General features: G+C 38.0%; 1 protein-coding gene across 7 annotated transcripts in view; it reads right to left on the reverse strand.

Annotated features, from left to right (window-relative positions):
• Positions 1-26,867, reverse strand: part of RNASEH2B (ribonuclease H2 subunit B) — an 82,547-nt gene that overhangs the window by 37,498 nt on the left and 18,182 nt on the right. For 4 of the 7 annotated variants that reach the window (XM_068526499.1, XM_068526494.1, XM_068526493.1 and 1 more), the window contains 5 exons: positions 20,559-20,630; positions 18,441-18,548; positions 16,075-16,151; positions 12,216-12,330; positions 1,630-1,694 (listed from right to left, as the gene is read on the reverse strand). In XM_068526499.1, the coding sequence (XP_068382600.1) occupies positions 1,630-1,694; positions 12,216-12,330; positions 16,075-16,151; positions 18,441-18,548; positions 20,559-20,630 (437 nt within the window). Of the gene's footprint in view, positions 1-1,629; positions 1,695-12,215; positions 12,331-16,074; positions 16,152-18,440; positions 18,549-20,558; positions 20,631-23,594; positions 23,649-26,047; positions 26,123-26,867 lie in introns of those variants that run through there. The other 3 variants (XM_068526496.1, XM_068526497.1, XM_068526495.1) reach the window with 2 other exon arrangements.

The raw sequence follows: 26,867 nt of genomic DNA on the forward strand, positions 1-26,867 counted from the left end.
GTATTTTCAACTAACTTTAGAAACCCCATGACTTTCCAGACAGTCCTCAATCCAGTTAAGATCCAGGAAGACGTAGTTGAGGACCTAGAAATACCTTCACCAGATATCACAAGATGAGAGATAGCTGCACATTTGAAGAAAGGTGAAGGGTAGTGACAGCACTACGGGATGAGCTCAGGACATGGACTTCCTAAGGCCTACACAATATGAGAGCACTGACTCTGGAGGCAGGCTGCTTGGGTTTGCTCTGTGACCATGGGCTAGTTACTCAACCTCTCTGTGCCTCTATCTATGAGAGGGGGATAAAGATAGTACCTATCTCACAGTACTGTTGTGAGGATTAAACGAGTTAATGTATGTTAAGCTCTTAATACAGAACATGGCACAAAGCTTATATGTAATGATTTTCTAAATAGAATAAATAATATAAATTTCTCACTTCCTAGGAATTTAAGAAAGGAAACACAATCAATAAACATAAACCTCACTTTGCTATTTCATGTCATTATCATTTGCTAAGAGCAAAAACAAAATGCCAAGTTTCTGCTCAGCACTTCTCATTCTTCACCTACACAGAATTCTACTAATGCAAATACTACTTACCATTAAAGCAAATGAAAAGTGAAACATGGGTACTTTTCAAATCTTTTCACCACTTTGTACATAAGAACCTGATTAATTCTGCAAGGTTCATTTCCATGTTCCCAAGTTCCCAATGTGCTCAGTAACATGATATTACAAACATGTTTTTCACATACAAGATAGAAGAGAATCTTAGGAAGCAGTACTAGAACTGGTATCCACTGAACTTACAAAAACTTTGTCATCCATAGATCTGGTCTGGCGAGATTCTTTATCACGGTGAAAGTATGCAATATCCTTAGACCACGGTGAAAAGTATGCAATATCCTTAGACCAGTAGCTTTTTTGTTTTTTCCTTTACTATACCCATAATAAGAAATACACAGCAACCCAATACCCCAAACCATATATAAATATGTTTCATACAGTCATACTTAATACTTGCCCATACTCTGTGCTATCTTTTAATACAGCCTATCCTATTCTATTCCATTCCATTCCAAGAGAAATACTGATTGTGATCCACTAAATCGATTTGAAAAACACTGCCCAAGACCTTATATTAGGTCTAATTCTTAGGATCACTAAGATACAGGGTTTGCCTGGAAGATGGCCCCTCTTCAGCATCCAGACACTAAGCCTGAATCCCATCTGCCTGGTCCCCTGTGGGTCATGTGTGAGCAACGTCGACCTCTGAGACGCCTGTAGGACTGACAGCATCAAGTGCACGTAGCCCTGGTATTACCTGGCTTGAAAGACTCAAGTCTACACCAACAAATAGCAAGAACTTCTTCATTCACTGGTGAGGACCACAGGGAAACAGGGATGCAGGTCAAAGCAACACATCAAGCTAAGTCCAAAAATACATGAATTAGGGAGAATGAAAAGCCAAAGATTCTTCTCCCACTTGGAGGTCTTTGTACAGCCTCTCTCTTGTAGTTGGATGTTCAAGATGGTCTTTGGGGTCAGGCTTACGACCTTCTCTAAATATGTTTAAAAAGGAGCATTAAACCCTTTCTGCCACAAGGCATTGGAGAGGTACTGTACCTTTTTTTCCAGCCATTTTAATGTCTTCTCTTTGCTGTACTTGTAATATTTCTTCTTGTCTATTTCTGGATTAAATTAAAAGAAAAAAAAAAAGAGTGCAGTGGATTAAACAAAAAATAAACTTGTAAGTTTATATCGTATACAAGATAAGAGTTTTAAAATATTTCAGGGAATTCCCTGTCAGCCCAGTGGTTAGGACTCTGCTTTTACTGCGAGGGCCTGGGTTCAATCTCTAGTTGGTGAACTAAGGTCCCATAAGCCGTGAGGCGTGGTCAAAAAAAATAAAATAAAATATTTCCTAATATTTTACACTTTTGAGAAACTCAATTTATAACCCTGGGAGCATACGTGAGACTTTAAAAAAAATCCCTAAACAGAACTGGGGTACCTCAGATCTCAACCAACTATTAAATGAGTGGGAATTTAAGAAAATTATCAAATTATACAAACTGTTTTTATCACAAGGAGAAATTTTTTTTCTCTTCTTTTTATTGTATCTATACGAGATGGTGGATGTTAACTAAATCTACTGATAGCCATTTCAAAATATATGTAAATCAAACTATCATTTTGTACAACTTAAACCTACACAGTGATATATGTCAATTATTTCTCAATAAAACTGAAAACAATTCTACAAATAAACCTGGAGGAAAGGTAATTTTTTAATTGAAGTATAACTGACATACAATATCATATTAAGTTTCAGGTGTAGTGATTTGATATTTATACACATTCTGAAATGGTCACCACAATAAATCTAGTCATCGTCTCAAAAGGTAATTTTTAAAACTCAGCAAATTAACATACCGAGCAATCTTAATTTTTCTGAATAATTTTAAGCTCACCTCAATGTTTTCAATGAAAGACTCCTTTTCTAAAATAAAAATGGAAACCCCAAGAAAGAAAATTGGAGCTAAATGCAGGTGCCTACGAAGTTCATTGCATACATTCAGGAAAAGAATCTTGTTAATTATTTAGTGCTGTTCTGGTGGGATCAGTGGAGAAAGAAGAAAAGATATATCTATCTTTTAATGTATTACCAATATAACCATAGCTACTTCAAAGGAATTTAGATTTATGATAGGCTCAATCTGGCCCTTTATGGGGATAAAAGTTTCATCTCATATAAATTATACTTCCTCTCCTCACAATCCAGCTAGCTTTATGTAATCTGACGGCTTAATGTCATACATGGCATATGATATTAAGCCGTTATTTCCTTGGTAACACTTCATTCACAGGGTTTCTTGCTTTCTGTGCAGTCAGCAGACGCAGCTCTTCCACTCCGGCCTCCAGCCTCCGTGCAGGAGTTACCTTCGTGACCACTGGAATTCCCACGGCCAGATGCAAACTCGCCACATGTGACTCTGCTAGAATTACGTAGAATGACGCTTTCTCTTTCCTCATGATCATGGTGGGAAACGGAAACTGCTTGTTCAGGGGTGGTTTTCAGCAATCTGTTAAACTGCTTGAAGATTCACTAAACGGTTGGTATGGGGAGGGGCTGGCCTGAGCTCTTGCACATTTCCTCCCCATTTCAGCCTGTGGTCGTCAACACTGTGGGCAATAAGAGGTGGATGGAGTGGGTGCTGGACCTTTGCACCCATCTCCCTCAGGACGCGTCACTGGAATAATGAAAATGAGGGACCCTTGCAAACGGCATTGCCAGAAGTTTGAGAATTCCAAGGCGCAATGCCTGCTCTCCTGGAGCCAAGACTGCTTGGCAAACAGCGTGCTGTGGAACCAAGGCAGATGAGGCTAGACTCAGCCTCCCTGGAGGTGACATAATATTTCTTTGTACAAAAATAGGGGGAATTCTAAGAGCATACAGCAATCACTTAGTACATGTACGCTGCTGAATGAGTCTCAGACGTTCTGATCATTGCCTGAGACAATCTCCATAGAGGCTCAGTGGTCAGGTCTCTCCCAGAAATCCCACCTTGACTCTGCCACTCACTTGTCTCTTGCCTCTACCTCCAAATTTCCTGAAAGGACATTCTACAATCTGCCATAGCTTTCCTCCCTCTCGTTCACTCTCTGAGCCCCTTGCAGGCCCCTCCTTTCCCTCTGGAAATGCTGGTTCAGAAGAAGTGGAGACCAGGCTATGAGCCGTACTGCTGGGGCTCCTACACCCCCAGTGCACGATGTCACCTCGGGAAGTCACCTATTGAATGAGGTGATGGCACAACATCTGGCACACAGCAAATACTTAGTATTAGTTACGAAAAAATTAAATTGTAACTTGTTAATGATAATAACATCAGCATCTAATGTATAGTCAGGCCTGTGCTAAGTTCTTCATACACATTTTCTCATTGAATGCTCAGAATAAATCTCAGGTAAAAACTACTATTTGTCCCCATCTTAAAAAATTAGGTTTGAGTGAAGTTAAATAAATTGTCCAAAGTCACTGAGCTGGTAAACAGGAGCACTGGATTCCTTCCCAACCTGACTTCAAAGCCGTGCATCTGGTGTTCATTTTACTGAGATCAATTAGTCCTCACCCCGCTCAGTAGTTCCGACCCTATTCCTTATGGGAAAAGACTCTCCACCATGGTCCTATACAGCCTTTCTCTTGGTCTTTCTGCATCTCTAATGTCTCTTCCTCTGACTCTTTTCCGGCTCCACTGCCTCCTCCTTGGACGCCAACTTGCATCTCTCTCTGGGCGTGACTTCATCCTGTCTTAGCAAGACTAAACCCATCCAGGAAGCCCAGAGGCCCGAGCTGAGGCTCTGTGTGCCATCTTCCTCCCAAATCACCCTCCTGGTCGCCCAGGCTCGAGTCACTCCTGCCTTGCTTCCCACTGGATTCCGTGGGAGACAGGAACATTATCCTGTGGAGGACAACGAGGGAGGAAAAAGCCAAACAAACAAACAAACAAACCCCAAAACAAACTGTGTCTGAAATCAGGAGGCTTAGCTCCTTGTGCTGGATCAGTTCTACTTCATTTTTTTATAAAAACAACTGTATTTAGGAATAATGTTCGTATGATTAACACACCCATTTTCGGTGTACAATTTGAGGAGTATGGCCAAGTGTCTACATACAGTCATGTAACCACCAGCCCAAAACGTTCCCCGGAGCTTACAGTCAATTCTCCCATCCCTATCCAGACCTCAGGTAACCACTGATCTGCTATGATCACAGAATTGTTTTTGCTTTATTCTAGAACATCATAGGAATGGAATCATACAGTGAGTACCTTTTTGTGACCCTCTTCTTTTGCTCAGCATAATTTCTGTGAGATTCTTCCACTTTGCTGCAGCTAGCGATAGTATCCTGGGTATGGATATCCCATGTTCTGCACACCCACTCACCTACTGAAGGGCATTTAGGTTGTTTCCAGTTTGGGGCTATTTTGAAAACGTTGCTCCGAACATTCCTGCACAAATCTTTGTATGGACATACGTCTTCACAAGTCTTGGGCAAATACCTAGGAGTCGAGTTACTGAGTCACAAGAAATTGTCAAGTGGTTCGACCATTGTATGCTTCCACTAGCCAGGCAGGTGAGTTTCCGTTGTTCCATAACTTACTGGTAGTGTCTGTCTGTTTTATTTTAGCAACTCTGATGGAGATCAGTGATATTTCCCTGTGGTTTTAATTTACATTTTTCTGGTGACGAATGACATTGAACATCTATTCATGTGCCTTATTCGTAAATCTTCTTTTGTGAAGTCTGTTCAAACCTTTTGCTGATTTTTCTACAGGGCCGGATATCACCTTATTATTGTGTTAAAAGAGTTCTTTATACATTTGTATATATCTTTTATCAGATATATGTCATATAAATATTTTCTTCCAACTGTGGCTTGTCTTCTTTTTTTTTCTTAATGGTATCTTTCAAAGACCAGAAGATATTAATTTTAATGATATGTAATTTATAATTTTTTTGTATGGTTAGTAGTTTTTGTGTCCTATGAAATCTTTGCCAATCCTCAAGGTCACAAAGGTTTTCTTCTATGGCTTCTTCCAGAAATTCAATAGTTTTCATTTTTGCATTTAAATTATTGATCCACTTCAAGTTAATTTTTCTGTATGACTCTGAGGTGAGAGTTAATGTTAATTGTTTTTCATATGGATATCCAATTTTTCCAGGTTATTTGTTGAAAAGGTTATCCTTTCTCCCATTAAATTATCTTGACACCGTTGGAAAAAAAAAAAGATTGGCTACATAAGTGTGGGTCCACTTCTGTTCTATTTGGTTCCATTTATCTATCTATTTAACCTTAAACCAATGCCATAATTTCTTTATCATTGTAGCTTTACAGTAAGTCTTGAAATCAGGTTGTGTAAGTTCTCCAACTTTGTTCTTCTTTTTCAAAATTGTTTTGGCTACTGTAGATCCTTTGCACAGTCATATAAATTCTAGAATCAGCTTCTCAATTTCTACCAAAAAAAAAAAAAAACCCTGATAGTCATTCCATTAACTCTATAGATTACTTTGGAGAGAATGGACATCTTAACAATATTAAGTCTTCTAATTCATGAACATGGTATATCTCTCTACTTATTTAATTCTTTAATTTCTCTGCAATGTTTTGTAATGTTCAGTGTACTGGTCTTGCATATTTTACGTTTCATTTATCCTTAAAACTTCATGATTTTTTATATTATTAATGGTGTGCTTTTATTGCACTGTCCAATTGTTCACTGCTAATATACAGAAATAGAATTAATTTTTCTATATTGACCTTATATCCTGAGAACTTATTAGTTCTAGTGATTTTTTTTTTTTTTTTGGTAAATTCTTTTGAGCTTTTTACATACATGACCATACTGTTTATGAAAAAAAGATAGTTTCACTATTTACTTTCTAAGCTGCATAGCTTTTATTTATTTATTTATTGGCATGTGGGATCTTAGTTCCCTGACTAGGGATTGAACCCATGCCTCTGCAGTGGAAGCATGGAGTCTTAACCACTGGACTGCCAGGGAAGTCCCAATTTTTTTCTTATCTTATTGCAACTGCTAGGATTTCCACTAGCAGGATAAGGAGTTGACATCCTTATCTTGTACCAATCTTAGGGGAAAAGCGTGTTCAGTCTTTTACAATGAAGTATGATATTAGCTTAGGTTTGTCATGGATGTCTTTACCAGAAGGAGGAAGCGCCTTCCTATCTCTAATTTGCTGAGAATTTATATTATGACTGAATTTTGTCAAATGTTTTTTTCTGCATCTACTGAGATGATCATAGTTTTTCTTTTGTAATGTATAAATATGGTGAATCATACTGATTGATTTTCTAATGTTCAACCAACTCTGCATTCTTATGATAAACCTCACTTGGTTATAATGTACCATCCTTTTTACATAGTTAATTTGCAAATATTTTTAAAGGATTTTTCCATCTAAGATCATAAGGGATACTAGATTAGTTTTCTTTTTGTAATAACTTTGATTCTGGTACTGGGGCCATTCCAGTCTCAAAATTAGTTGGGAAATATGTCTTCTTCATTTAATTTCTAAAAGAATTTGACTAAGTATCATTATTTCTTTGAGTATTATTTTTTTCTTAAAGTATGGTAGAATTCACCAGTGAAGCCAGTTGGGCCTGGAGTTTTTTTCCTAGGAAGTTTTTAAATTACAAATTTATTTCTAACTAAACATTCCCCTGGACAAGGTGATCACTAAGAAGTATCAAGCTTGAATATCCCAAAATACTATACAAGGACGAAGTGCATAAACTACTGTTTAATTTTAAAATTTACACATTTTGATAAGCAAGGTGGTTTAAAATATTCACGAAGGCCACAGATTACCCACAATTATGAAAAATACCATAACGTGTTCTATTGTGTCCTAAATTTAATATTTGCGAGGTTGTGAGTTAGATGACATGTGCACATGCTGGAAAGGTTTCTTTCCCTAATGTGTCTGGTGCCTATAAAACTGGTCTCAAACATCTGGAAAGATTGGGTTTACAAAATAAAGATGGAATAAAAAGGAGTCCACAATTAAATAACATGTTCAGCAATTGGGTAATCAGTTCACAAACTTGAATTTCCCTGATGTATTGTTGAACAAACTGCCTGGAGCAGATTTTCACATCTACTTTCTGAATGTTTTCCATCACTGAGAAACTCATATGGTCTCTTTTTTTTTTTTCCTGCCTCCTGGGGATAGAAACTTGGCAACTGTGCTTGGGGTATTTTAATCAGGTAAGTTTTCCTGGCTCTTCCTGTTAATCACAATGGACAGCGCAGCACAGCTTTTGCTTGCAATATGAAACAGAGTGTTATACTCAAGATGAAGTTCATAACCCTTTATTAGTCCTTTCCCCTGTCATCTCTCCACTGAATGGGAGCTTTTTTGGCAAGAAGCATGCTGAGCCCCAGAGCTAGCAAACTGAGACACATCGTTTCCCTCACTAATAAAGCAGGCAGTGCTAACTAACTAAGGTCACCGCCATCATCATTCAGGATGTAGACAACTGTGGCTGGTTTATCCGGCAGGGAGAAGGAAAGGTTCTCATAAACCTAGCAGGCTTAACGAGATCTTCAATGCCACAGACTTTTGAGACAGCATCTGGAGTCCAATATCAAAATAGCTGGCTGGGGAATTTGAGCATTTCAGGTTTTTACTCTCTCTGCACAGTGCCTGTGGGGAGGATGGAATTGAAAAAACATCAACTTTCCTCTTTATCTCTGCTCCCTGTCACGGGTAGTACCTGACCACTCTTTAGCAGTCTTCTTTGTTTCTTATTTAAAAACCCTAGCAATAAAATACAGAGAATGGAACCAAATACTAACTTAAAAATATCTAAATTCAAACAAGCAGCCAGGACCCAAGGCAATCGCTAAAAGAGGTTGCCTGCAAAACAGAACGCTCACTGCCAGGATGAGAACTGTCTTTTCCTTAAGCTGTAGAAGTTCCCGCTGTCTCCTTTCCTGTCTCTCTCTTTGTCTCACGAAGAGAAATTGTTAATGGGATATACAAGACTAACAAAAAATTAAGTTTCTATTTTTACATGAGACAACACCTAAAAACTCTAACAGAGTCTCCTGGAAGTGTTACACAGTTGTAAGAAGGAAGAGAAAGAGTTGCCGTCAGACAGACATGGGTTCAAATCTTGATTTTACCACTTCAAGTTCTATGATGTTAGTCAATGTGCTTAAACTCTTTGAGCTTCAATTTCCTCATTTGTAAAAATTCAGGTTCTACTAACAATGAAAGGGAATTACTGCAAGAATTCAATAATATACGTAAAACAACAAGCATAGAGATGATATATAATAATTTGTTAATATATGGTAGACATTTTTATTATTATCTGATTATCCCCATTCTCCCACTTAAACCACCTGACTCTGCATTAATCAATGGACCATCAAACAAATGTGCATTGGTCACTTACTGTATACCTAGTACTTAAACATCAGCAAAGAATTTAAAATTTCTAGTTCACAAGCCTTAATGGTACAAACATTTATTGAGCACTTACTCTACACCCAGCACTCTCTGGGCACTGATTTACTTGTATTATTTCATTTAATTCCTGAAGCAACTCTTTGTGGTGGATAGTAGATACTATTAACTGCAATTCTTAAACAATGTTCATATGCTGGTAATTTAGAGATCTCAACACTCTAAAGGTAAGAGAAGGAAAGCTTTATTTTATGATTTAGAACAACTTTGCAGAGGACTAATTATAACATATGGCAGAATATGAGGGATACTCTTAACCCTTCAAACTCTTCATCTTACAGATCAAGGATGCTGAAAAGTTTGAATGATTTGCTCAAAACTATGTAGCAAATACATTCTTAATTTTTCTTGTAGGCTATCAAATCCTGTGATCAGATTACCAGATTGTTCCTAAAGAAATTCTTTTCCTGAAAGAGATATGAAGCAAAAATAACAAAACATTAACACTGGTTGATTATTGCAGTTGGAGACAAATGTTTGTAGTTTTTTTCCTCTGAGTTTTTCTGTACCTTTAAATTTTTTGATTAAAAAAACTGCCTCCCCTGCCCATGTACTTTCATTTTCAAAGCAGTTATATCATCAACCTTTATACATGCCAGGTTTCTAAAAACCCTAGGCCTCAAATTTTTCTTTCTTTCCTTTTTAATGACAGTAAGGCAAAACAAAGTAATTTAGGTTAAATTTCACAGGGTAAAAGATGTATGCAATTCTCTAGAAGTCTTGGCAGTTCCTTCATAATTTAATTCTTCCCCTAATGAACTACATTCTGTAAATCTTAAAATAATGGAAGGTTCAAAAACAAAACAAAACAAAAAAAATTTTTTTCTGGCCGTGCTGCGCAGCTTCCGGGATCTTAGTTCCCCGACCAGGGATTGAACCTGCACCCTCGGCAGTGAAAGTACGGAATCCTAACCACTGGACCGGCAGGGAATTCCCCCAAATTTTTTAAAAACAAGAAATAATAAGATCTCTAATGCCTCAACCTTCAAAAAGGCCTCTTCATCAAAACAGAAGCAATTCCACATCGCTTGCTTCACCCCTTGACGCAGAACACAAATATGTGAAATATTTTTCCTCATGTCATTTCTGTATACAAGGACAGCATACTAAGACAGACATCATTTTCCACAAAGATCCAAAGAGAAACACACAGTAGCTTGAAGTTTACAATTGGTTACTTAGAGCTGGTCAAACAAGACAAGTATAAGGCATTCACTTTCTATTACAGCAGAACTTCCAAAAGTTAGGCGATGTTGAGAAGTGAAAGAGATTAGGACAGGAGTTCAGATAATGATTCAACAGACGGTCAGGGGGTCAGTGAGCAAGGAGGAAGGAATGGAAGTGAGGGAAGCTCCTGCTTTGGAACACAGGCTGTACACTAACAAATGACAATGCTTTAATACTATTTCTGAATTTGGGCTGCTGGGTTTTGGTTTCAGGTAACTGTTCTTATACAGCTATTGGAAGATTTTTGGATAATGAGTTAATCGTGTTGTCAGCTTCCATTAACTTGGCAAAATGAAAATGACTTGTAATTATTGCTCACTGCTTTAGCTTTCAGAAATGGCTATGAGCTACTTCATTTGTCACCCACAAAAAGATTACTGTCTCCTGCCAAGGTCAGCACCAGGGAGTGTCATTAATCGGGCTGCTTTGATGAAAACCTGGGCACCACATACCCCTCAGGCTCAAAACAGAGCTCTGTGTCTGGCCAAGTGTGAATTTAGTAGACCCTTCGAATGTGAAATGCAACGAATGAGGGTTTCCCTTTTTCCACCGTAAGCTTACACTTCTTGGAGTCACCACTTTCTTGGTCCTAGAAGAACTACCATAGTTGGCCAAACCATCTAGAACCCCAAATAACCATAACTTATCAGCCCGCTGTTTCGGTTCTCACACTGTGTTTCCGTATTAACTCTAAAACTACTTGGATGATTTTTGGAGACACTGATTCTAAGTCTGAATGCTATTACAAACCTGTCAAAACACATTCACACACTGCCTCACTTCCTCCTCTCAAAATTCAGATGAATGCCTACAACTCATCTCTCTGTCACCCCTAGCCTGCTCCTCCCACCCATGTCCCCTGTCTCCAGGGGGCCACCTCTACCCATCCTGTGGGTCAAGGCACAAGCCCAGAAGCCATCCTTGACTCCTCCTTCTCTTGACCATCATCCAGTCAACACACGAGGTTGCTACTTCCTTCTGGTTCCACCTCCTAAGCTCAGGCGACCATCACCTCCCACCTGGACCACAGCAGCAGCCTCTGGGGACTGGACCTTAGCTTCTCCACACAATAGCACTGCCCTACTTAAAACTTTGCTGACACTCCACTACCATTAGGTCAAGTCCAGACACATATAAGGCCCTTCACCACCTGAACCCTTGCCCAGCAGTCTCCCCTGTTCTCTCCTTACTAACCTAAACGCATCACTGAACTTCTTGGATCTTGCTAAGCATGACAAACTTTTCCATACATCCATGCTGCTACTCTGACTTTGCCTCCACTTAGAGGTTATTTCCCACAGGAAAGCAACACAATACCCCCCTACCCGCACTTCCCACCCTACCTAGGCCAGGTTATAAACCTGTCCTGTGCATCCCCACAAAACCCAGAGTTCACTTCCCTTATTCCCTACTGTCATTGCCCTACTTGTCATTTGTCTCCGTCAGAGTAGAAGCAAAGTGAGGCAAAGGATAATATTTTATTTATAACTATCCCTAGAGCCTGGCTCTAGTGCTCAACATGTGCTTCTTAGTAGATGATCAATAAATGTTTCTTGAATCAATAAAGGCATAGATTTTATTCAATTTTACAAATGAGAAACCTGAGGCAGAAAGCAGTTGAGGCACTTTAACCTAAAGTCACAGCCTAGTTGAAAGAAGAGCTGAGACTAAAGCCTGAGCCTCGTGAATCCTGGCCCTGCAGGAAGACAGGCCCTCATATTTCACTGGTTCAAGTTTCGCAGACTGAACAAGCCAGTGCAAGAGAGGATGAATATTGACAAGTGGAAGCGAATCTGAACGACAGCTTCCCCTATGACCCACACAGAATAAGCATCATATTCCACAGGCCCTCAAGCCACTGCATTCTCAGACAGGTGCCCAGCTTTTCTGGCAGCCATAAGCCTGATTTCAAAGGCCGTAGGCCATACCTTTCTCCTCTGTCACATGTCGAAGTAACTTCTCAAGCTCAGGAAGTTTCAGCAGCAAGATGCAATTCGGAAACACGTCATCCATCACAACTTGATCCAGGGGCTGAAACTTTCCCTGAAAAAAAGACTTTAGTCAGTCAGGATGCAAGTACTCCAGTCAACAAACTCACACATTAAAAAAAAGAGACAAAGCTATATAACCTCATAACTGGACCTTTAAACTAAGTTCAAAGTCACTTGTTCCACCTAAGGACTCCCTTAACGGGACAGGCTCCAGAACTGACTCTCAGCTCCCTCTAGGAAGCTCTCGAAAGCACCTGGGTTCCATAAAGTGGCAAGAAATGTTTTAATTGAAATGTTCTCTTTTTCCTTCAGATAGTAAGAATAATTCACAGGTTTCCCAAGTTACTGTCTTTAGATTCCTACCTTAATCTATATTCTTCCATGATCACCCAATGTGTTAAATATTTAACTACTTTAAAACAATATTTTACTAATATGTAATGGCCTACCACACAGTCTTGACATAATCATTTCATAATATACTAATGTTTCATTCTTGTTTTCTTTACCATATATACATAAAAGAGTTTTGCAATAAGAAATTTGTTTGAATATACAGTTAATAACAGTTGGGAGAGCTAGACAGAAGAATTATTTTTACTGACGTTAAAATAAATCATGTTTAACAAAGAATGGGTCAACATTTCGAAAGTACATACTGATATTTTTTTAATTAAATAGGAAAAGATCACATCTAAAATGTAGGGGAGGAAATATCTGAATGCCTCACGGGCTATTTTAAGGGGCACTTTAAGTATTTGGGAAGAGAGAGCAAGATGGTTTACAATGAAAGCCAACTTACCACCATGAGCTTCATTCTGCATCTGCCTCCCTGAACCAGCCACAGTACCCCCAGAGCCTCCCAGAGGGCCAGGGTGAGGATTAATTCACCAGAGTCAGGGTCTTAATGGGAAATAGGCAAACAGTTCCCCCAAATGGGGGGAGGGCCTTTAAAGGTGCATCAGCACATGTATTGATACTAAGGCTGGTTGGTGGCTTCCTCCCGCTAATGTATCCTAGAAACACCAGGAATGGGAGCTACCTGAAGTTTCCATCTTCTTCCCTGAATACTTCTAGGGCCTTCCTGGTGGTGACTAGAACCATTTCTACTCCTTAGAGATACACGGCTCACCAGCCTCACTGCTCGCCGTGCCCTAATTACAGCGGCTACCACAGTAGCTTCCAGATAAGGGGAAACATGATTGAACTAAGGAATAAAACTTCACTAATCCACAATAAAGAACACAGAATGTAGGAGAGGAGGAGAATAAGAGACGACAGGGTGCATCAGGAGAAAGCACAACTTAAAGTTTTAAGTCAGTTTTATTACTCTCAGTATTTATCACAAATTAAATCGATATAAATACAAAATACGAGTTTTGGAAAATGGATCTAAGTACTCAGTGAGAACCCATAAGCACTTAAACTATTTGCAGACATGAGAGTGCAAAAATAAGATTCCTCTAAGTGTTTAAATAACTCTATTCCTTAAAGCTGTCATTTCGAAGGTTTTCAAGCTGTGGTTGGTGGATCCCTGGGAGATCCAGTACCTCTGCAGGGGGTCCACAAGCTCCAAACTATTTTCAAACTAAGGTTACGATGCTATTTGCATTTTCACTGTGTCAACATCTGCACTGATGATTTCAATGCAAAGGTGGGTAAAACCCCTGGCTCCTCAGCACCGGTCAGGGTGGTGCCAGCAAACCGTCCAGCAGCCGCTGCATTCTTCACTGCCGTGGACAAGCAGGTAAAAAAAATCCCAGTGGCACTTAAGGATTTCCTTGATCAAGGAGCGAAAGCAATTTCTTTTATTTAAATCTTGACCTTCGAGTGCAAGTAGGTTAAATGCTCCGTGTGATGAAAGTCAAGTGTGGCTGAAGTACTTCGGCTGCCGCTGAGGCTCAGGGATCATCTCAAGGAAAAGCACTGTGTGACTGTCTGAGTTGCGAGCAGAACTAGCTGCTTTTTTCTCAATTTTTTACCTGAAAGAACCACTATGAACTATGGTTATTCAGACTTGAGTACTGACAGAACATAAATGAAGTGAACCTGTCACTTCAAGGGAAAGATTGACAGTACTTGTAGCCAACGATAAAATTTGAACTTTAAAGCAAAAATTAGAATTGTAGACAATTTGTCTGCCACTATGACAAGCTTCCCAACACTCAGAGTTTTCTAAAGAGATCACTAGTAATATTAAATTAACAAAGGTGTGTGTGTGTGTGTGTGTGTGTGTGTAATGAGTTGTGTAGACATTTGGAAGACCTGCATAATTCAGTGAGACAATATTTTCCAAATGACCAATGCATGATATTGCAAAGTAATATGCGTGAAAGATCCAATAGATTTTAATGTAAGAGAGTGTTAAAAACCAGACAGCAGACCCAAAATGGAGTCGTTTGTGCTAAGCCCAAACAGAGACTTAATTAGTTTCAGCTCACCCAGAAGTGGAACCTTAAACCAGTCAATCAGTAATCTCCTAATCAGCACTAGCTAGGTCATTTGCCTGATAGACGCCAGGCATCCCCTAAAGAAACGTGACCTTGCCATAACCAATCCCCCTTTAGTCTAGTTTAACTTTCTTGTTCTCTTATTCCCTTCTGGCTGTAAAAGTTTTTCATTTTGTACAGTTCCTTGGAGCTTCTTTCTGTCTGCTAGAATAGATGCTGCCCAATTCGTGAATCATTCAAGAAAGCCAATAAGACCTTTAAAATTTACTCATTTGAATTTTGTTTTTTAACGAGAACATGGAAAGTTCATTGACAGTGTTTCAGATTCCACATTGCAACTAACTTTTAAGAAACCACCACTTGTTGGTTTTTGGAGTAGTACCAAAGCAGAGTATCCGTAACTATGTAAAAGGCTAATATACAATTCCTTCCTTTTCTGACCTCATATGTGAAAGGCAGCATATTCTTTACACACTTCCACTCAAACAGTGTATGGAAACAGACTGAATGCAGAACAAGATGTGAAAATCCAGTTGTCGTCTCTCAAGCCAGACATCAAAGAGATTTGCAAAAATGTAAGACAGCACCATACTCCTCACTGACTTGTACTGTTTGTTTCATTAGAAACATGTCATATGTTTATATATAATGGGCTTATTATTTTTATTGTAAAAATAAATTAATAAAATTATTTTAAAATTTCTCAGTTTTAATTTCTAATGTAGTCAATATTGATAGATAAAACACACAGGAACAAAAAGTTCTTTGGGATCCTTAATGATTGTCAACTGTAAAGGTATCCTGGGACCTCTGGCTGGAACTATTACTATTAATAAACTCTGTCTTTATATCACAAAGGTAAATTTTACTCCATCTGGGATTCCTCAACTACAGCTTCCCCATTAAGGAGCTTTTGCTGGACACACCCCCAGAGTACCTATTTCACAGTGTCTCACAAAGAAGAAAATGAAAGACGATAAATCTTCTTTATTCTCTCAAGGCCTGAGGTCTTAACGTTTGTACTATATTTCAAAACTAATGAGTACGTAATGAGAATTTCATTGTTAGGCTTTGTCAAACAAGTAAGGCAGGTAACACAAAGGGTTGGGCAGTTCTCAGGACTCATTGGTGAGCTAGTCCAAGATCACGATGCTGGATCTCAGGTCTGCCGATCGGTGCTTTGATCTGTACCAGCACGCATGATACAGGTGTTCTATACCAACCAAGTTAAATCTGAACTGTGGGGAGTCTACATTTGGACCATTATAAGGAGAGAGAGGAGATCATGTTAAAAAAACAGTCTATTCTGTTTCCCCACTGTTAATATCCCAAACTGGGAAACTCACCTCTCTATCAGCCTTTATAAGGTAGTGGAGAAGCAGAAACAGAGGGTCCATGGGTGTGGCAAAGTGAAGAAGACCTCCTACAGATTAAAAAGAGAATTCAACAACACGGAAAGACAACTTAGTTAGTTCACCTTAATCCCAATGTGGGAACCATTCATTGAAAAATATATGTGAAATTCCAAATTCAGAAGCTCCTCCTACACAGGCCCAAGATTATGTGATTCCCTCAAAAGGCAGAACATGGTCCATGAGATTTCACTCCAAACAGCTTCAAATCCCTGGTGTGGAGAGGACAGCCAAGACACTGAACTTGATCTTTAACTTTCCATTTCTTCTTTAGAAATCATTTTTAATAGAGGCCCTACTCTCCCCACCTCCCAGCCCCTGCCAAAAAAAATAGCAGGGTTCGGGGGAATACAGACAGAATGTGAATCAGGCAAACGTTAGGAAACCTGTATAAGTCTATCTACAAAGCTGCAATAAAATGTAATTTCCTGTGCTTTTGAGGACGAAGCCACGGGAAAGCAATATTATTCCCTCTGGACGTGGCTTCTCCTATGGGCTCTGGGCTCACAGCTCTGAACTGTCAATGGCTCAAAGCTCAGAGGTCGTTACCCACTCCAGAACCTACCCCATCCCTCCTCCCAAAGAAAAATGCAAGCGTGCAGGAGTCGAAGAAGACTGAGCATGAGAAACTGGAATCTCTGCAGTGAGATGAGTGGCGCTCTCCAGGCTTGAAGGAAAAAAGGCAAATCAAACCAACGAGGCTGCCTGCACCCCGCTTTTCTCTACCGCACGCCCCTCCAAGCACCCCAGAGTCCTTCCTCCATGGAAGTGAACCAGAAGAGGTATTTCCTCAAAAAGAACAATAAACAATTCATTTATCTCCATACTTATTAATTTGGTTTCAGGAAACATGTACTGACTTTTATTCTCTTAACAGAGCAACCTACCTATACAGCCAAGAAATTCTAACCGTAAATTATATACATGAATCCATTTCATAGTATGTTAAAAAAAAAATTAAGGACATAATTTTACATGATGACATTACTTTTTTAAAAGTAGAAGAGAAGTTTATGAAAACAACCTATCAGAAGCTCTAAGCTCAGTTTATATGAGGCATCCATTATATTCAGAAATTAGAAACAGGTTTCTTGTCCTGAAAACAATATCCTGGTAGCCATTCTTAAAAACAGCTCTTTCTTTAAGGTTACGTTTAAAAAGAAGACAATGATGAAAAAAAGCAGGTACCTTTGCTGTGAACCAAAAACTATAAAAAAACAAAAAGTCTATAAAAAAAAAAAAAAAAAGCAGGTACCAAGTCAGACAGTCCAGGAGAGCTAATCAATCACTGCCTCTGAATATTTTCCAGTTTCATCTGGATATTACTGTGTCTATCCAGCCAAACTCAAAGGCAAGTATATTACATTAGAAGTGGGAACTCTCATATATTGCCAAACGAAAAATAAGAAAAGAGAACAATAAAAAGGAATGTATACTTGGCCCCTACCAGGCTAAATACACAGTCTACCATTGCATTTCGGCAACTGAAAACCACTTCAAATCTTCTCATGCACACAGGTATGTGAAATTCAACACCAGCAATAAACCCTTCTTCTGGATGCCTTACAAGAAAGTCAAAGTGGCCTTTCTACCTTAGCACTAAGCGGTGACTTAAGACGGTCAACAGAAAGCAGAGGGCTTAGAAAGCAATGGAAAGCACTCTCTACAATGAGAGACAGAGGGACAGAGGGAACTGAGATTGCCTCAACCACCCCATGACGCACCCTCCCACTCTCACCCAGAACTGTCAGGGCTACGTGTGGTATCCTTTTTCCTTCCGAGTCAACACTGAGCCCCATATCAAAGGAACGCTCTTAAAAGAAATAGAAATTGGGTGTTGGGTGTGTGTGTTGGGGGCAGGTGGGGTGGCCATAGTAATTTATATGAGAAAGCATTCTATTCTCTTCTCTTCTCTTCTCTTCTAGAAGCTATATCAGCATCCATTTGCAAGGAAATAAGATGTTAAAAACTTGAAGATCCTCAAAAATGGCTAAGAGAAGAGCAAAGAGTTTCCAGTGAACACAATGTGCACTCCATAGTACAAAAGTCATCTGACTCGGGGTGTGTCAGCGTTTGAGGAGAAAAATCAGAATTGTTAGTTAAAAATTTCCTACCATCTAAGACACACAGTTATTGATCTAAACTTGTTTAAATCTTTCTTTTCTCCTTGATTAAACCCTGCTCTGACGCCAACAAAGAAAAAACCATGGACCAGACTCCAAACTGGGCAGATAGATGTGAAGGATGGCGAAGTCAGGGTATGTGTTCAGTTAATGTAAATATATACACTAGTCACTTACCTGATTGAACTGATTCATTTATAAACCAAGAATGGTTTTTTTCCTTGAAAACTTTTATTTCAAACAGCTGCGGTAGACACATATTGAACAAGTAAATGGCTCCTTCCCCTGTTAAAACAAATCTGTTTTTTATTTGTAAGTTTTCACACACACACACACAAAAATCAAAAGACTATCTAATAGTTCTGAGGAATGTTCCTAATATGAACATAAACATACATAGATATAGTCTATACAAAGTGACTCCAAGGAAAGCTTGTAGCTATTACATACAGATGCTTGTTTTCCAACTGTATAATCCTCACTGAACTTAGACCAATAAACACAAAAGTACAAATCATTTATCTTAACTGCTACAGAGCCTCTCATTGAGTCCTCCATCAGATCAGGAAGGAAAACCCATTTTTAAACTACCCAAACCTAATGGCTCAGCCAGATGAACTGAGGTGGCCTGTGGGCCCTGTCTCCAGGGCGGTGTACAGCCTCCCATACAGAGGGCCGGAGACAGGGCCTGCACACCCCTGAGGCGAGCTCCACGTGAGAAAGGCCAGGGCCCTACAACAGCAACGTGCTTTACGCCATGAGGAGTGAGGAAAGCCACACCCAATTGGATGAAAACTTCCCTTTCTTAAAACACCAAGAAAAAAAAGGAAGTTAGAAGGGGGTGAGGACTGCGTGAATCTGAACGAATCCCTGCAATGCACGAATTTTTTTTCTAAGCACAGCAAAATCCAGGGCCCTGAGTTTGAGTCTATCTCAACTACATGCTGGGCGTGAGCCCTTGGGGAAGCTATATAATCCTTTCTGTACCTCTCTTTCCATATCTGTAAAATGGGAGCAATACTGAACCTACCTCAGTATTTTTTTTATAAGGATTGAAAAGATAGAATACGTACACGTAAAGCTCCTAACACAGCACGTTAGTAAGTGCTCAGCAAGAGTTAGCCTTTATTTCTCCATAGTCAGTATAGCAAAACGTTGTCCACGGACATTTAGATGAAATGAATTTTACAAGAAGCCTGACTTTTTTGGTACCTTCCTTTTGTTAAATGCTTTACTGCTAACTAAAACTTCTCTTGAAAAAACATTTCTCACCTCATCTTAGTCTTACATATACCTAGGAGTTCCAAATAATATAACTGACCAATTACATCCAATTTCATTTTGAGGAAAAGAAAACTGGAGGACGCCGGAATTTTTGCCTCTCTTGTTGTTTCTATTTATGTGTCTTTCCAACAACAATAACAACACGGCACTGCCCACTGGATTTCTCTCGCTTTCACTATTCAGTATGACAGTCACCAAGAGGTGACTTTAGTAATTTGCTAAATATCAGGTATCTACTCAAAGCCTTATAAAATTAATAATAACCTTGTAAATCTTATAAAATAAACTAATGGAGAAAAATTTCACACAGAGATAAACAGTATCACCAATATTACTATATACTTATAGTGTATTTTAATATTTTTGCCTAAAAATTATAAGACAAAGCAAAATACACTGAATATAAAGGTAAAATTATTCCTGATAAAACATGTATCTCCTCAAAATACAATGCTTTTAATGCAAAAATATCACCCCTTGACAGGAAAAAATATATATACTACTTTTTGGTCTGAACAAAATAAGGAAAGTACAGCTAAAAATGAAACTATTCAAAATCTTGGCATGTGCAGTAAAAGCCTTCCTTTTTTTTTTTTAAACTCTGGTTATTTATTTTACTTTATAACATAAAATGAGTATAAATGGAGGCTAATATTGGATAACTACTTTAGGAAAAGTTGGCTTAAAAAGGCCAAGGAAAATGGATCTGTTTTCAGAGAGAAATCAAATACGCTACATTTTTTTTCTTTTGCCATCATTTCTGATGAATACAGTTCTATGGATTAAAATTAAGAAGAAATAAAAAAACGTTTAAGTCAAGTGAGTTATCTTAAAAGACTGGTTATGTCATTAGCTTGCTTTTGTCACCATGTAATGCTATCCTACCTTTAAAAGCTATTCAGGAAGAACAAACATACAAAGACAAATAAATATACACACTTTTCAGCTACAACGTTTTAAAAATGTTCAAGTTACCATTATCAGATGAGAGGGGAGGGGAGGAGCACTTACCTGAACATGGGTTAACCAGTTTTACAAACATAAGCCCACTTTTCATCTTCTTTGAAGCATCTTTTAAATACTCTGAAAAGAAATGGTGAGTTTGTAAAATTAAAAGACATCTGTTTCGTTGCTCACTTTACTTACTTTACTCTTTTTCCTTCTTCTGTTTTTACGATTTTTCTTCCTAAAAATTTTAGCTCTCTTCTATTGCTTATAAATTGTGTGATCTTATGCAAATTATCAACTTCTCTGTAAAGTGCAGTGGAATTTAAGGTAGTTTTAATTTACTTCTTTGAGAAGTGATGAGCAGGACTCAGATGTCTTGGGTTAAACCTTGACTCAACCACTTGATAGCTTTGTCAACTCAGGCAAGGTTCCTCATGTCCTGTCTCAGCTGTCACATTTATAAAATGATGATGATAATAGGTACATTTGCCTTTCAAAGGATTAAACTAGCTAATTTGTTTAAAGTTCTTATATTCAGACAAACAGAAATAATAATAAATAATAAGTGATAGCTCTTATAACTATTATTATTTTTATTGTTACTATTATTATTAAATAGAACATTTAAAAAATAAATATGTACTGGACATTCATGTTTTTTGGCCCTAATTATGATTATCTACTCATGTCCTCTGCCCATTTTTCTAGTAGGGCATTCATCTTTTTTTTACTACCGTATTAGGAGTCTTTATACAGTAAGGATATCAAATCTGCTTTTAATGATATTTTTTTTGGGGGGGTGGCACACCATGCGGCTTGTGGGATCTCAGTTCCCAGACCAGGGATTGAACCCAGGCCATGGCAGTGAAAGCCCCGAATCCTAACCACTAGGCCATCAGGGAACTCCCTGCTTTTAATGATTATTTCACCACTTAGGAGATATAAAATCTTTGTGTAATCTCATCAATAATTTCCTTCATGGTTGTATCTTTTGTGTCATACTTAGAAGGGCCTTCTCTCCCTCAAGATTATGTGAATTGCCCATATTTTCTTCTAGTACTTTTAGATTATAGTTAACCTATTGGGAATACATCTCTGTATAAGATATGGGGAGGAGATACCCAACTTTAATTTTTTGCACTGAGTTGTTCAGTTGTCTCCATGCCATCTAACTGAATAACCTATTCTAAGTGTTTCAAACACATTTATGAGTCTGTTTATGGACACTGTATTTTGACCCATGAATCTGTGGCTATATTAGCATTAGTACTTCAATATTTTAATTATTGTAGCTTTAAAATACATTTTAATATCTGGTGAGTTAAGTCCTCTCATTATGTTTCCTCCATGATATTTTATGCCAAAGTTTAAATCATATAGATTAAAACATAAAGACCATGACAATTTTATTTATAACATCCTCATACATTTTGAGTGGCATATTTAAACCCATTTAAGGAATCTCTCTCCAAAAGGAGCCAAGGGACTTTGATTAATAAGGGAGCAGAGCAACAATCTACCAAAGAGTAAATCAGAAAGCGTTGAGGAAGGAAGGGAACTTGCAGTCACTTTTATTTTCTACAGCCTCACTCCCTTTACCCCACTTCAGATCTTCATAAACTTAAACATAGCAAGCATGTTTAGAAACTGGCTTACTCATAAATGGTGTAAGTACAACTTTTTTCTCAATAGTGACATTAAATATATAAAGAAAAAAACCCCTAATTCTGAGATTTTCACTTGCAACCAAATGGAATAACAGAAACCCAATTTAACAGCCAAAAAACAAAAATAAAAAGGACAAAATATGCAAAACAACTATTTTCAACACACTGAGGTTGAGCCAGGCAGGACAGTTATCTGAGAGATGGGAAACAAATGAGGTGAGTCCTGTGATCGCCCCAGCTTACTGCCTTGAGACAGTTTCCAGGCCACAGTGCAGAATGGGAGAACCCAGGTGAAGCCTGGCCGACTCCCTGAGTTGAAGAGATGGAGCGGAGAGTTCTCAAGACACCATGGCTGGAGTTCACAGGTCAGCATACAGGAACTGAGCTACAAAGAGAAAACCCCAGGGATCTGCAAAGAGTACTGCTTGAGTAGAGTATTCAGCAGAGTACTGATCAGTGCATGCACGTGATGAAACTACCTAAGGGTAGGAGAAAAACCAGCGGAACAGATTAGAGGGAACAGTACCCCACGTGCACTCGGGGCCCTGCACTGGGCCTATTCCCAGGCAGACTGGAAAATCTCATAATTCAGAGGACACTGGGTACAGTACTCCAAAGGGTCTTGCCTCAGTGGTAGGGGACAGACTAGACTAAACGTTGCTCCAGTCCCACCGAACTAATTTTAAAAGTAAGACCTGAAAGAATCAAACTGTTTCCAAGTACCTCCACTGCGTCCCAGAGTGAAGCTCAAGATTATTGATAGGAATACAAAAATATTCATCTGCCAAAAAGGTAAAATTCACAATGTCTAATCAAATATTACTAGGCATTCAAAGAAGCAAAAAAATATGACCCATAATAAGAAAAATAAAGAAATCAATTATTGAGAGGGGGTACTGATGTTAGACACAGATGTTAGAATGAAGAGACAAAAGGATTAAACACAGTATTCCTCATGTACAAGAAGTTAAGTAGAGACACAGAAGATTTTTTAAAAAGACCCAAGTTGAGATAAAAAATACACCAGATGCGATTAATGGTGGAAGAAAAGATTAATGAACTTGAAGACACAGCAATAGAAACTATCTAAAATGAAAACACAGAGAAAAAAAGAATTAAAAATAAAGTATCAGCAAACTGTGGGACAACTTCAAGCATCCTAATAATTTATGTGTGATTGGAGCTCCTGAAAGAGAACAGGGGGGAAATAGAAGAATATTTTAAGTATGGCAGAACAGTTTTGAATTTGATGAAAACTATAAACCCACACATCCAAGTTCAATAAGCCCAAAGCACAAAGAAACAGGAATAAAATTATGCATCAGAATCAATAGTTCAAAACCAGTAATAAAGAAAACATCTTAAAAGCAGAGAGAAAAAAATGACATCAGGTACTGAAGCACAAAGCTAAAAATGATAGCAAATTTCTTACTAGAAACAATGCAAGCCAGAAGACAATGGAGAAACATCTTGAAAATACTAAAAGAACACATGATGAACCCAGAGAAAATACCCTTGAAAAGTGAAGGTGGTCAATAGATTCTTTCAGAAATACAAGGGCTGAAAGAAATAATCACCAATGGACCCACATGACAAGGAATGCTAAGGGAAGTTCTTCTGCTAGACGGAATATGAAACCCCATGAAAATATGAATCTACACAAAGGAATGAGGAACACTGGTAATGGTGACTGCAGGGGTAAAGAATTTTTCTTACTATTTAAATCTCTTTAAAGATCATTGACTAAACAAAAATAACAATTTAGTGCAGGGTTTATAACATATGCATAAATAAAATATATGACAATAATAGCATAAAGGCCAGGAAGGGAGAAATGAAAATATACCATTGAGAGTTTCCTACACTATATGTGGAGTGGTGTTATATCACTTGAAGGTAGATGTAATCATTTAAATATGTGTACAGCAAACCCTAAAGCAGCCAGTTAAATTACAAAACAAAACAAAACAAAATGCTGTTACTAATAAGACAACAAAGGAGATGAAATAGAATCATAAAAAGCACTCAATTCAAAAGAAGGCAGAAAGGGAGTAAAAGAAGTACAAAGAACAGATGAGATAATTGAAAACAAATAGCAGAATGAGAGACTCAAATCTAACCATATCAATAATCATATTCAATGTAAATGGACTGAACATCCCAATTAAAAGAAATTGTCAGACTAGATAAACAAGTAAGATAAAATTATATGCTTCCTATAAGAAACACAATTTATATATAAAGATACAAGTAGATTAAAAGTAAAATGAAGAAGATAGAGTGTGCTTATCATGCTAACACTAATTAAAGGAAAGATGCAATGGCTCTGTTAATAACAGACAAAGGATATTGCCAGGGATGAAGAAGGTCATTTCATAATGATAGAAGCGTCAGGAGGAAATAATCCTAAATGTTTACAGTCACACACACAGAGCTTCAAGATACACAAAGCAAAAACTGATAGAAACTTCTGCCCCATCTCTAACCCCAGGCAACCACTAATCTGTTCTCCATCTCTAAAATGCTGTCATTTTGAAAACGTTATATAAATGGAACCATACAGATTCAATTTTAAGAAATCTTTTAAGACTTTCCTTTCTGCAACTTATAAAAATGTAAAGGATAAAGTTTAGCACTGTTAAAAAATTTTCCACAAAGTAAAACAGGTTGTGGTCTTCTCTCCTTTCCCTGCCAGCTGTTTCTCACTTCCCAGCATCACATTTCTTCATTATGTCTCAAGGCAAAGAAAAGGTGACCTCTCTTTTTCAGCAATACAGCCTTTATTTTATTTCAGTATGACAGTAAATCTTTCAGCTGTAACTTGGCAAATTATTATTGATTTTTGTTTTTCTTTTTTTTAATAGAAAACTTTGGTTCTAGTGACCCTTGCCAGTTCTCCTCCAGCTTTCCCATTCCTCCAGAGCTTAAAATAATCAAACTTTACAAATATCCAAAATCTAAAAAAGATATTTTTAATAACTATTCAAGGGAAGCAGTGTTTCCATTTTTCCCAGGAAGAGCAGTAAGTCCAGAGGATTAGCTACAGCCTAAAATGTCAAACTATAAGAACTTTGGAATTACTAAGTACAAATAAATACTGACATTAATGTGTTCTGCTGCAAATGCCAGTGTTCTCTGAAATATGCTTTAAGATATATTAGTGTAGATAACACTGAAATTTCTATGTAACAGGCGAAAAAAGTCATCTTTTCTCATATAGAGCCTACAAAACAACTAACTGTTGGACTCAACCTTTCAACACAGAATTCCAAGTGAGATGCTATACTCTTTAATACAGAATGCATTTCAAAATTCATCTCTCCTGCCCAATTCATTCATTCATTTGTTAATTACTGATTAGTAAAAACAGACCCAGCCTCTACCCATGGGGAGCTTTCAGATGTCCCATGGAAGAGACATATCTTGAATCAAATAATCACACAAATGTAGACTGCAAATGTAACAACTGCTGAGAAGAAATACATGGACTATGGGACCTTATGAAAGAGGATGTAACACAGATAAGGAGGTCTGGGAAGGCTTCCTGTGTGTAGCACTGGTTGAGTTCTTTGCTTTGATGCCTAAGGAGTCAAAGGAAGTATGCATTCACTTTACCAGCTAAATATTCAGTTGGCTTCTGGGCCAAATCCAGTACACAGGCAGGTTTTGTTTGCTATGCACATTTTTTAAAATTTGAATTAGGTGCCAATATTTGGAAATCAGGTAATCTTACATGAGATACATTTTCCCTAAATATGAAAAAAAAATCGTTAGGCAAAGATTTGCCTTGCACTATCAAAACACCTGGCAACAACGAACACTTTGTTAAACGGCAGCTACCACTGTCTAGTTCCCTTTAGTCTTCCAAGGCATCTGTACACTCACCTCATGGTTGGATGATTATCAAATGCCACGTCTGTGCTCACTAAACTGCATTCTCATTTTCTAGATTCTAGGTACCTACAGCAAATATCAGATGTGAATAAGTAACCATTTAGTAATAAACACTATCCTCTTATTGAAACTGATTCTATTACCAATTTTACTATTCTAGGCACTGAGGATATAGCTGTGAATAAAACAAAGCCCCTATACTCACAGAAAGACTGCATCTAATACACCCCTTCATATTCCCGTCTGCTTCTTCTCCACCCCAGTCCCTCAATCCTCTGCCCTCGTGCCTCGACTATCCAGTCCTACAGGGCAGGGAGTAAGACTCAGATCTGCCAGAACCTAGAGACCCCGTGTCCAGAACTGCATTGTCAAACAGAAACAAAATGCATCCCATAAATAGGAGTCACATTTGTAATTAAAACTTTTCTAGAAGCCATATTAAAAATATATAAAAATTTTCAACGATATATTTTATTTAACCCAATGTATATATCTAAAATATTTTTATTTCAATACATTAAAAAATATGAAATATGTTAGCATGATGTTAGCTATGGGTTTTTTATAGATGCCCTTTAACAGATTGAGAAAGTTTCCTATTCCTAATTTTTTGAGTGTTGTTCTCATGAAAGAGTATTTTCTCGAATGCTTTTTCTGTGGCTGTTGAGATGATTATGTGGTTTGGGGCCTTTATTTTATTGAAATAGTACAATATATTACATTGATTGATTTTGGTATGTTGAACCAACTTCGTATTCCTAGGACAAATCCCACTTGGTCATGGTGTATAATCCTTTTTACATACTCCTGG

Source organism: Eschrichtius robustus, chromosome 18 (assembly GCF_028021215.1).
Source record: "Eschrichtius robustus isolate mEscRob2 chromosome 18, mEscRob2.pri, whole genome shotgun sequence".
NCBI classification, from domain to species: Eukaryota; Metazoa; Chordata; class Mammalia; order Artiodactyla; family Eschrichtiidae; genus Eschrichtius; species Eschrichtius robustus.